Source organism: Triturus cristatus, chromosome 12, assembly GCF_964204655.1.
Source record: "Triturus cristatus chromosome 12, aTriCri1.1, whole genome shotgun sequence".
Taxonomy (NCBI): Eukaryota; Metazoa; Chordata; class Amphibia; order Caudata; family Salamandridae; genus Triturus; species Triturus cristatus.
Window position 1 is genome coordinate 7,265,505 of NC_140595.1, and position 13,161 is coordinate 7,278,665.

The 13,161-nt window shown below is 46.9% G+C and overlaps 1 protein-coding gene across 5 annotated transcripts in view; it reads left to right on the top strand.

The window, feature by feature from the left end:
• SBNO2 (strawberry notch homolog 2) overlaps positions 1 to 13,161 on the top strand; it is a 502,221-nt gene that overhangs the window by 471,144 nt on the left and 17,916 nt on the right. For all 5 annotated transcript variants that reach the window (XM_085639189.1, XM_085639190.1, XM_085639191.1 and 2 more), the window contains one exon: positions 7,561 to 7,637. In XM_085639189.1, the coding sequence (XP_085495315.1) occupies positions 7,561 to 7,637 (77 nt within the window). The remainder of the gene's footprint in view (positions 1 to 7,560; positions 7,638 to 13,161) is intronic.

The following is a 13,161-nucleotide window of genomic DNA, read 5'->3' on the forward strand; positions in this document are numbered from 1 at the left end:
CGTGGATTGTAAGCTAGCTGTAAGGGGGCATCTCTAAGATGCCCTCTGGGGTGCTTAGTACATTAAATCCTACACTGGCATCAGTGTGGGTTCAATGTGCTGAGAAGTTTGATACCAAACTTCCCAGGCTTCAGTGTTGCCAATATGGTGCTGTGGAGCTCGTGTTTGACAAGCTCTCAGCACCATGTACTCTTAAATGACAGCACTGCACTTACAGTGCCCAGGAATGGACCCGGGTACTGTAGGGGCACAGGGCTCCTGCTCCTGTGCCCACACCATAGGCGTAATGCACCCAGCTAGAGGGGTAGCTGACATATGCCTTGGCAGTGTAGGTGATGGGCATGGTACACAGTGATGTGTGCCATGTCGACTCTTTGTTTTGTCCTGCACCCAGACACTCAGCCTGCAAGGGCAGTGTGTGTGTAAGGGTACAGGGCCTCTGATGGTGGCACAATGAGTGCTGCAGCCCTTAGAGGCCTTCCCTGGCCACAAGGCCCTGGGTACCTAGGGTACCATTTACTAGGGGCTGACATGTGGCTAGGGTTTGCCAATTTGGAGTTTGTGTGGTTTAAGGAAGGAACATAGGCCCTGGGCACCTGATTGGCAGGAACCCAGGGTACACTCAATCGAAGTACATTCAGCAATTTAGCAAAAAGTGGGGGCATACCATGCAAGAAAGATGGCACTTTCTCACAATGGCCTCCTGCATTTTCATAGTCCCACACGCGAGACTACATATGCGCCCGCTTCAAGAGTGCTTAGCACGTCAATGGAATCAGGCTCATGGGCAACTAAAAGACCTAGTGTTGGTGAGCGGTCGGGCATACAACTCTCTGCATTGGTGGAACACACAAAACCTTTGCAAGGGCTGACCATTCCAAGAGCCTGTTCCACAAATCATACTAACAGCGGACGCGTCTCTCCAGGGATGGGGAGCTCATGTACTCAATTACACAGTGCAGGGACTATGGAGTACACAACAAAAGAAGATGCACATCAACATTCTGGAACTGATGGCAATCTTCCTAGCCATGAAGGCATTCAAAGTACACTTGTGCAACAAAGTCGTGTTGATCCGGACGGACAACATGACTGCCATGTACTACATACAGAAGCAGGGAGGAACACACTCTCCACAGTTGTCTCATCTGGCTCAGAGCATGTGGAAGTGGGCCATTCAGAGGAACATATTCCTCATGGCAGAACACCTCCCGGGCAAGGACAACCAGATGGCGGATCTGCTCAGCAGACACAGCCACCAGATGCACGAGTGGGAGCTACACCCATCAGTTCTCCAACCGTACTTCCAGCAGTGGGGTCATCCAGAGATAGACCTATTCGCCACAAAAGAAAATGCAAAATGCCAAAGCTTTGCCGCCAGGTTCCCACACCCACAGTCGCAGGGCAATGCGATATGGGTGAACTGGTCCGGCAGATTTGCGTACGCTTTTCCCCCAGCACCATTAATACCGCTGGTGGCGCGCAAACTAAGGCAACACTCACTGACCCTTATCCTAGTTGCTCCAACGTGGGCACGCCAGCCGTGGTACACCACCTTTCTGGGACTTTCCGCGGTGCCTCATCAACGACTGCGGATAAAACCAGCATTTTTAACGCAGAACCATGGCAAAATTCAACACCCAGATCCCCAGCAACTGAACCTGGCGATCTGGCTCCTGAGGTCTTAGAATTTGGCTACCTAAACTTACCACCTGACTTTATGACTATCATCAAAGAAGCCAGGAGACCCACTACTAGAGCCTGCTATGCGGCCAAATGGAAAAGGTTTGTCATTTACTGCAACAACAATAACATTAACCCACTGGACGCATCTATTCAAAACATCATATGCTACCTCTTACACCTATACCGCTGTAATCTGGCATACAACTCAATATGCATCCATTTGACCGCGATAGCAGCCTACCTCCAAAACAGGCAGCACCTCTCCTTATTCAAGGTACCTGCCATCAAAGCTTTCTTGGAGGGACTCAAACGAGTAATTCCCCCAAGACACCCACCAGCACCGGTGTGGAACCTCAACTTGGTCCTCACCAGACTGATGGGTCCGCCCTTTGAACCTCTCCATTCATGTGAGATTCAATTCCTCACCTGGAAAGTGGCTTTCCTGGTGGCCATCACTTCCTTAAGAAGAGTTAGTGAACTCCAGCCACTAACCATTCAGGAGCCATTCATTCAGGTCCACGCAAACAGGGTTGTCCTACGCACCAACCCCAAGTTCATGCCCAAAGTCATATCACAGTTCCACATTAATCAAACTATCGAACTGCCCGTTTTCTTCCAAAATCCGCAAAATGTCGCGGAAAGAATGCTCCATACACTAGATGTAAAGCGGGCTCTCATGTACTATATTGACAGGACAAAGGATTTTAGAAAAAACTAAACAACTCTTCGTTGCCTTCTCTCCACAACACAAAGGCAACGCCATTTCCAAAGCAGGAATAGCCAGATGGATCGTTAAATGCATTCAGATTTGCTATCACAAAGCTAAACGCACATTAACGGTTCCCCCACGAGCCCACTCAACACGAAAGTTAGGGGCATCCATGGCTTTCCTAGGAAACATCCCTTTACTCGAAATTTGTAGAGCAGCCACATGGTCCACTATACATACATTTACCAAACACTACTGCGTAGATGTACACTCAAGACAGCAGGCAGCTGTAGGACAGGCTGTTCTCAAAACTCTTTTCCAGACTGCTGCAGCTGGCACAGGTAGCCGCCGCTAGGGGAGGTACTGCTATATATTCTATGCACAGATATGAATTCAGCAGCCCACATGCCTCGAACTGATTATGCTACTTACCAGTATGCATCTGTTCTTGGCATGTAGGGCTGCTGACATTCATATCGCCCACCCTCCTCCCCGGCGCCTGTCGCGGCTGCAGCACTCAGAATTACTGTATAGCATGGTCATCACTTACTATATCTACTCCATCACTGCCACAATGGCGAAAAACAATCTAAGGATGGAGAGGATGCCCATGCGCACTGTAGTCCAGGGGAGGAGCCACCTATCTCGTGATACTTCGAAGACTCTTCCAGGACAACAATGTGCAATCATCCGGACCCAACACTAGGCGGCGATCTATGCACAGATATGAATGTCAGCAGCCCTACATGCCAAGAACAGATGCATACTGGTAAGTAGCATAATCAATACCGGTGGTCGCCGCTAGGGTTGGGAACTGCTATATAGTCTATGCAAAAGGGTGTAATCTGCAGCTCATATGCCTCAAACGGAATATGCTACTTACCAGTATGCATCTGTTCTTGGCATGTAGAGCTGCAGATCTACACCTGCCTCCCCGGCTACCTGTATCTGATCCAGTCTATCTTATTTAGATACAACACACATGGGTTTCTTTACTGTTATCACTACGCTCCATCTTTCCCTGCTGGCGAAAAACAATCTGGGGATGGAGCCGAAGCCCATGCGCAATATGGACCAAGGGACGAGTCACCGACCTCGTGACTTCCAAAGACTTTCCAAGAGGAAAAACATACTGCAAACATCCGGGCCCAACACCAGATGGCGATCTATGCAAAAGTGTGTAGATCTGCAGCTCTGCATGCCAAGAACAGATGCATACTGGTAAGTAGCATATTCCTTCTGAGACTTGTTTCTCTTGCTTGTCGAGTACTCGACTTCTGGTGCAGATGAGATGTCCGGGTTTAAGTCCTGTAGGGACTGCCGTCAGAACATGTCGGTGGCGGACCCGCATGACGTGTGTCTCTTCTGCTTGGAAATAATACAATTGTGCATACCATTTAATCTGAAAGTACACTATCAATCAAGTACAAAGGTAGGTAGATGTGTTAGCATAAATGTTTGTATCTGGTATTTGTGTAGCGCAAACCTAGCCAAAAAGCAGCAGAGCCTTTTGGCAAGAAGAATTTAAACTATGTATGAACAAAACCGAGCACGTAACCAACTCTGACACTTTGATAAGAGGGTTTTTCATCTGGGGGATATTTTGTCAGATAGTTTTCAGCGGTAAAGACAGTTGAAGCCAGTGCTGAGCTCATTGTAATAAACCTTGAGCTGACACGCAGCCTGACTATCGGAATCACGACGTGAATATAAATATCCATTCTCGTTTTCCTTGAATCCAGAAGTATTTATATACCGGTGAACACTGGAAATCATTCTGTCTTGATTAAAATGTTCTAAAAGTCGCCTTTAATGCTCTCCATGTTTGGGGAACCCCGCCTTCTTCCTTTGAACTAATGTACCCCACGAGCTACTGTAGAAGTACAAAAAATACATGCATTGTTTCTTTTGTCTCCTTCATTCTCAAAAGCATATGCGGCAGTGGGCAGGAACTTCGGAGATCCGCAAGTTTTTATCCAGTAGTCATAAAGTGTGTAGTGCCTACAACACTATAAGCGCTAGGTCAGCTCTTCACGCTCTAAAACTGTATTATAAAATGCTGAGAAATTCTTTTGTGCAGTGCACAAGTCCCGTTCTGTGGACACCGATAAAACCGTCCAGTTAAAAACGTTAGTCTTCCAAATCTTATTATAGTGTCAAACTGGTTATAAGTAATAGGTTCCCTGGTCGGTAACTAATCAGCCAGGACAAATCCCCGGGACTCTGTACAGATATTATTCCAGTTTGATGGCAGCACTGTAATACTTACCACTGGGTTGTTGCTCCAATAAGTGAACATCAAAATTGTGTACCTATGCAATTCTCTCCCTTTTGAACCGAAAAATTCCCTGACACTTCTACAGTTCAGGAAAGCATTAAAAACGTGGCTCTTCTAATCCCAGGCCACTTGGTATCCACCCTGCCTCGCTGATCGCCCGTATGCAGCACAGCGCCAAGACACCTTCGGGTATACGAGCGCTATAGAAAACTTTACAACATAACATTTTTTGCAAAGCTATTTCATCAGGAAAGACGTTGGTGCGGAAAGTGCAGCTGCACTATGCACAATGCTTTGCATCAACTTTGCACTTAGGATAAATAACTTCATAAGTTCTTATATGAATCCGATCTTAAAGACTTAATCTTCTGGATCGACTTTGTCCGAACTCAGATTGTCAAATTGTGGAATAAATGTAGTAACTCAGATAAGACGACAAATATTTTGACAAGCATTGTTTGTCCATCACTGAAAAATACAGCTTGTCCCACCTCTGTAAATTCTCCTTAATATGGCCAGCATTCCGCCGTTTATACAGTTACGGCCCTGAGTTAGAGATTTCCGACAAAGAAGGCTGCTGAGCCTTCACCGATTGACATCTGTTGGTTCCTCACCTCTAATGAGGCAGGAGAACCTCGGGTTTGGTGAGGCGGGAGGTCTTCGCATTCCACCAATCGTAAAAGAGTCCCAACATAAACTTCCCATGCAGTCTCCTTGCATAACCAGTTGTTTTTCCCCACCCTTCTGATATATTTAATTATACTTTTAACTCTGAGCATTGGGGATTAGAACTTGGCAGATATAGTTGCTTTTTTGTGCTGCACTGTTTTAAACTGAGTGTATCTGCTTTTATGTTTGCTGGACGGGCGTCATCTCTCCACTTCCTGTCTGAGCCCACAACTAGTGTTCACGCTCCCAATGCCCAGTCCAATTTCCATGAACACTGGAGCATGGTGAGAGGGGGAAAATGGTCTCTTGTTGCAGGGGTACCTTGCTAGCTTTATGTGTAAACTTAGTAGTCAACAAGAGCGACCTTTAAACCCTTGGAGACCTGGGTCTAAAGCACTTTATATGCAACACTGGTTCTCATATGTAACATTTAAAAAGGAATCTCTATTTTAAAGGTTAGATAACTTCATGCAGTCAATGCTTTTATGACCATTCACAAAAGACCACCACAAATGAAATGAAAAGCAATTAATCTCATGAGTTACTGAGTCCGTACAAGGACAGAAAAGCAGACAACCAAGATAGTGCAATTTGACCTTAGTGTGACGCTCAGCACAAAACAATATACATCAATGGAAAAATATAAAAAGTCTACATAACAAACTACCACCTAGAGTTCTACAAATCAGTCCATTAAATAATAATTCCTTTGCTGGTTTGTTTGTTACTGATCTCTGGTGATGAGGTTGCTGCCCTAGCTAGCTTATATCGGTCTCATCAGGACAATTGCAATATGGTAACATCTGAAATATCCCAACCAATAGGACTGCTTCAGAATGAATAAAATGTGGAGACAACCGTGACACCGGAGGGAATGAGTGAGGTAATGTACAATAGCACTTACTCAGGATAGGCCAACCCCCTTGAAGTAATTTGAAGTTGGGAATCAATAAGCACAGTGCCACAGAGGGCAGTGCAGTTTCCAATTTGTTTTGCCTTCTGAGAAATGAAATGTTCTTTTGAGGAGGACTGTTGTAATTTTCAAGCCAAGGTCTGCAGGCCTGCGAACGCCAAGCCAGGCTTGAGAATCAGGCTGACGCCAGCAGTCAATGCTCCAATTTAGAAGATAGGGCGGGAAACCACTGGGGAGACACCAATGAGAATCACTGCGGCATAGAAGGAAGAGACTCATGAGCAAAAGCCTGCGTGGCCGGCGCCTCGCTGCCCAAGAGTCCAGCAGATAAGATGTTGGTATCATAGACATCGAAGCCTTGCACATCATGATCTTTTGACGCAGCCCCTGCCTTTTCATGGAATATTCATCCCAATTATGGGTCCCAGCAGCAAAAGAATCTGCCCCAGAATGCATCTGAGAAACAAAACCCATCATGAACAGTAGAGCTAGAGAAAGGTGCTCCCTTACGCCTCAGAGCATCAGTTATGACCATCAGCGTCACTAATGACTGTCCCAATCCTCAGATTTCATTTAATATCTGTGATAATGGTCTTCCCGGTCGAACTCTGAGATTCAGACGTAACTCCTTGAGATACCAAAAGGGGCCTGCCGAAACCACCAGAATCTTTGCTAGCTGCTTCTCCGGAAGTGATCAAGCTTTATCCCTGTGTGCCCTAAATTTATAAATCATTTCCCCCATTCTTCAGATTTAATAAGTTATTGACATTCCAGGTCAGCATTTTGATGCTATCATATCCTACCTAAATCCCAAGACATCTAACCCTATATATATACAGCTTGGTGTATTTCCGAGGGTAAGTGGGTTTAGGGTCACACTACTGTGGTCATGAGGTACGGGGCGAGTACCATTGTGCCAGGAGACTCGTGTGCTAGAGGGTGGACTCGGTGTACAAGAAGATAACCAGCTATCTGCAGGGTTAGCATTGGTGTGCGTTCTTGGAAGTGGGCAGCACTGTGCATGTGCAGTGCTTTTCAGCCGGCAGTGCTCGCGTACCCTCTGGATCGATAGTAGTGTGGCCCCTTCTGGCACAAAGCTATGCGTCCAAATGTGTTCCTCGTATGATGCAGTAGACAAAGGGGTGCCGGCGGAATTAACGTGAACTGGTATGAGGTAGAGAGTGTGTACCCGAGTCTCATTAGGATGGTGGGAGGGGTGAAGTTGGTTACAGTCAGCAGAGATAAAGGGTGTTAGAGGGTATGCATTTATCCCAGGGGGTCATGGACATCTTTTTTTGGTTGTAGATCACAGCAGACGAAGCTAAGGAACACTGGGACAATCAGTACGACTTCTCTTTCAAGAACTGCATCCACTCTGTATGGTGAGTATGTGAGTCGCCTGCATGTGTGAGAGTTTTTGTACAAGAGAACCTATTTCGTGTGACCTGTCCATATTTGAAGGATTTTCAAAAGCCCAGAGAGCACAGAGGATGTATTTTGTGTGGAGCATAGACGTATTTCAAATGAATGAGATAGAGCATACCTGCAATCCCATGGGTGTGAGAGTTAGGAGCATGTACAACATTCTCTCAGTATGCGCGTTCTAAACATGACAGACTGAGAGAGTCCTGTGGGATTTGCCGACATTTCACCACAGGACTATCACTGACAAACTCTTTCCGTCTGTGTTTGCCCTGTGTTGATTGCCCTGTTAGAGGCATGTGAGCTGTAGATCACATGCTTTGCATACTCCTGCCATCTAGTGTTGTGTCCGGACGTTTGCAAGTTGTTTTTCTTTGAAGAAGTCTTTCCAGTCATGAGGTATGTACTTCTCCTTTCGGTGATAGTGTGCATGGGCATCAACTCCATTGTTAGATTGTCTTTTTTCGGCCATCAGGTTCAGATGTGAATTGCTGTGCTCTGGTTTGACACCGTTTCTCTGGTTCCCCTCGGTGCGCAATCCACTTACCCTCGACGGTATTGTTTCGATCGCGTATTTCTGTTCTCCGTGTATCGAATTTACTACAAAATCCCTCTTTCAATCGGGTAGGCCGTAGAAGGCCGTTGGGCCTACCCGCGTCGATCTGCCTCGCAGTCGATGGAACGGACTCCACTCAAATTCTGTCCTCGGTGCCACGCGAAGTTCCCGCGCACCAAATCACACACGAAGTGTGCAACTTGTGCTTATCTCCGGAGCACAACGAAGAGGACTGCGACACGTGTAAGTCTTTCCGATCAAAGCAGACTCTTTGTGACTGCCAGGCTAGAAGTCTCGACATGCAGAGCCAACACACCGGTTCCATTCCGTACCTCGTTGGAGAAGATTCGGAACAAGAGACCGACGATTCCATAGGAGCCGAAGAAGCAAAGGGAGCCTAACTAAGACATCCGGCAAGGGCAGCGCATCGTGAGTACCGATCCTCCCTTGCCCCAAAGTCCAACTCAGCCCAAGAAAAAGACTCTGGTCCCACCCCTGCCTTCAGGCCACAGTCGTCGGCACCGAGAACATGTTTCTGACGCCCCGCCTTCCGGCTCGGCACCAAAACACACCCTAAAGCCTTCCGGCTCCGAATTGAGTCATCTCCAACAATTCCATCAGGTGCGCGTTCGATGCAGCGGACACCAATGATAGCCAGGTACGATCGGGCGCATTGGGATGAAGTGGATCAATTGCTCCAATTCCTGCCTGATGAGCACAAGTCCAAAGCTCAAGACCTGGTGCGGGAGGGACGGCTCATCTCCAACAATTCCATCAGGTGTGCGTTAGATGCAGCTGACACGGCAGCCAGCGCCATCAACACCAGCTCATCTCCAACAATTCTATCAGGTGCGCGCTCGATGCAGCGGACACCATGATAGCCAGGTACGATCGGGCGCATTGGGACGAAGTGGATCAATTGCTCCAATTCCTGCCTGATGAGCACAAGTCCAGAGCACAGGACCTACTGCGGGAGGGACGGCTCATCTCCAACAATTCCATCAGGTGTGCGTTAGATGCGACTGACACCGCGGCCAGAGCCATCAACACCAGCGTTCTCTTATGTGAAGGCATGCCTGGTTACGAATTTCAGGGTTTAAACCAGAGGTTCAAGCTTCTATTCTTAATACGCCTTTTGATAAGCTACACCTCTTTGGCCCCGTAGTAGACACGTCCTTAGCAAAGATGAAAAAGGACACAGAGGTGGGAAAATCTATGGGAGCTCTTCATTCACTTTCTAGCCGTGGTTCCTTTCGGCGCTCCTTCTATCGTGGAGGGTCCAAGAATACCTCCTCAGACACTGCCTCTACAACCTACAAACGCAAAGGGTTTCTTCAGAGGGGGCTACAGAGGCAACAATGGCAAAGGTAGAGGTTCCAACACACGTGCCTCCCCCTCCAATACCAAACAGTGACTTGCCTACACTCCCCGCCCGACCATTTAACACCTGTCGGGGGCGTCTTTCACAATTCCTACCCGTCTGGCAATCAATAACTACAGACAAATGGGCACTGGAAATTATCCATTCTGGTTATTGCCTGGAGACCACCAACAATCCTCCAAACATTCCCCCAAGGTCACACAAACTGGCACCGGATCACTTACACCTCCTAAAACAAGAGGTTGAGTCTCTCCTTATGAAAGGAGCTATAGAGCCTGTACCACTACAATTCCACGGGTCGGGTGTATACTCTTTTTACTTTCTCATACCCAAAATGGAAGGTTCTCTCAGACCTATCTTGGACCTCAGAGAATTGAGTCTTTACATACAATCAGACCATTTTCACATGATAACGCTTCAACAAGTGCTCCCACTCCAACAACAAGGCGACTTTATGTCTACTCTAGACTTGAAGTACGCGTACTTCCATATTCCAATACATCCCGCTCATTGCAAATTTCTCAGATATGTGGTAGCTGCCATCATTACCAGTTCAAGGTACTCTAGTTCGGAGTCACCGCTGCTCCCAGAGTCTTTACTAAGTGTCTTGCAGTGGTCGCTGCTCACCTACAAAGATAACACATTCATGTCTTCCCCTACTTGGATGACTGGCTCATCAAAGCCAGTACGTATCCAAAGTGTCTCCAACACACTTACAGGACACTGTTGTTACTGCACCAACTGGGGTTCACGGTCAATGTGTTGAAATCGCATCTTCCAACACTCAAAACTATCTAGGAGCCACTTTAGATACTCAAAGGGCTCTAGCCTTCCCCAGTGCAGCCACAATTCACAATAACCAGGCTCTAGTTCTCCTGTTTCAGCGCACTCACTCACTACCAGCTCGAGTGCATATGCAATTGTGGGAATGACTGCCTTTTGCACCATGATTGTTCCCCATGCCAGGCTTCACATGCGTCCCCTCCAGGAATGCTTAGCAAGTCTGTGGAACCAATCACAGGGTCTTTTAACCGATCTAGTGTTGGTAAGCGGCCGTACTCATCGCTCACTGCAGTGGTGGAGCCCTCAAAAGTTATCAAAAGGACGGCCCTTCGAAGACCCAGTTCCACAGACAATGCTAACAGCGGACACACCTCTCACTGGTTGGGGGGGGGGGGGGGGGCTCATCTTCAACATCACACAGTGCAAGGCCTGTGGAGTCAACCGCAAAAAACTCTCCACATAAACCATCTAGAGCTGTTAGCAGTGTTTCTAGCACTCAAAGCGTTTCAGACTCACCTGGTCGGCAAAGCTGTCCTAGCTCGTACCGACAACATGAATATACAAAAACTGGGGGGGGGGGGGGGAGACTCTCTCCAGCTGTCGGGCTTGGCTCAAGATATTTGGGAGTGGGCGATTCACCACAAAATCTATCTCCTAGCGGAACACCTCCCAGGAGTGAACAATCAGATTGCCGATCTTCTCAGCAGACAGAGAAAATCCAAAAATGGGAACTTCACCCTCAAATTCTCCTCCCATGCTTTCAAAGTTGGGGAGTCCCTCAAATAGATCTTTTTGCCGCACACCAAAACGCAAAATGCCCAAACTTCGCCTCCCGGTACCCACACCCGCTCTCCAAAGGCAATGCACTATGGATGAACTGGTCAGGGATATTGTCCTACGCTTTTCCGCCTCTCCCACTCATTCTATTAGTGGTTCGGAAACTCAGCCAAACAAACCTCACACTGATCCTAGTAGCTCCCACATGGGCCCGTCAACCGTGGTTCACACTCCTGTTGGAGCTGTCACTAGTTCCACATCAAAAACTGCACCTCACATCCAGTCTCCTCACACAGAGCCATGGAGAAATCAGACACCCAGATTCCAAACAACTGATCCTAGCGATCTGGCTCCTGAAACCATAGAGTTTGGTTATCTAAATCTCCCATCAGACTGTATGAAAATCATTAGAGAGGCCAGAAGTCCTACTACAAGAGCCTGTTATGTGCTAAATAGAAACGTTTTGTTATCTACTGCAATAACATCATCATCAATCCTCTTGATGCTTCAATACAAAATATAATTTGCTATCTCTTACACTTGCAGCACTCGGGGTTAGCTTACACTTCTATCAGACTACATCTCGCTGCAATAGATGCGTATCTACAAAATAGGCAACACTTATCTCTTTTTAAAGTGCCAGTAATCAAAGCTTTCATGGAAGGACTTAAGAGTCATACCACCAAGACTTTGACTTGCACCAGTGTGGAATCTGAACATAGTCCTCACAAAGTTAAATGGCCCACCTTTTGAACCCGTGCATAAATGTGAACCACAGTTTCTCTGTTGAAAAACTGCTTTCCTCATTGCAATCCCTTCACTGAGGAGAGTGGGTGAACTACAGGCACTAACCATAGAAGAACCTTTTTTCCAACTTCACAGAGACAAAGTGGATCTTCGTACTAACCCCAAGTTTCTACCTAAGGTAGTTTCTGCCTTTCACATCAGTCAGTCGGTTGAGTTACCTCTATTCTTTCCTCGACCTGATTCAGTGGCAGAACAAGCTCTACACACCTTAGATGTTCGAAGAGCCCTTTTATATTGCATTGAAAGAACAAAATCATTTCATAAAACTAAACTTTTTGTTGCTTTTGCTTCACCACACAAGGCAATCCCATATCCAAGTCAGGTATTGCAAGATGGATTGTCAAATGCATTCACATTTGTTATGCAAAAGCAAAGAGAACCTTAACAATACTCCCTAGACTGCATTCCTCTCGCATAATAGGGGCTACTATGGCTTTCTTAGAAAACATCCCCAAGTTGACATTTGTAAAGCTGCAACATGGTCGACACCGCACACATTCACCAAACACTATTGTGTAGATGTGTTAGCGAGACAACAAGCTAATGTGGGCCAGGCAGTACTTGGAACACTCTTTCATTTAACTCCAGCGACTACAGGTTAGCCACCGCTTTGGGAGAATACTGCTGTATAATCTATGCAACGCTTGTGATCTACAGCTCACATGCCTCAAACGGATAATGTTACTTACCCAGTAAGCATCTGTTCTTGGCATGTAGAGCTGTAGATTCACATGCACCCACCGCCTCCCCGGGTACCTATACCTGTTGCAGTTCTCTCTTACTTTATATACATACGCATGGACGTCTCTATTCTACTCTTACTAACTCCATTCTCACCTCCTGCGGGAAAACAATCTAACAATGTAGTCGATGCCCATGCACACTGTCGCCGAAAGGTAGAGTCACCTACCTCGTGACTGGAAAGACATTTCCTCGAAGAAAAACAACTTGTAAACATCCAGACCCAACACTAGGTGGCAGGAGTATGCAAAGCATGTGAATCTACAGCTGTACATGCCAAGAACAGATGCTTACTGGGTAAGTAACATTATCCTTTTAATGCTAAGAGAGGCTCAGGCTGCATGGGAACATGTTAAGAGAGGATAGAACCACAGTCAGTTGCAGGTTGGATGGATGATGGGGTGGGTGGCTCGGGCATCCCACTGTGTTTTATTCCTAA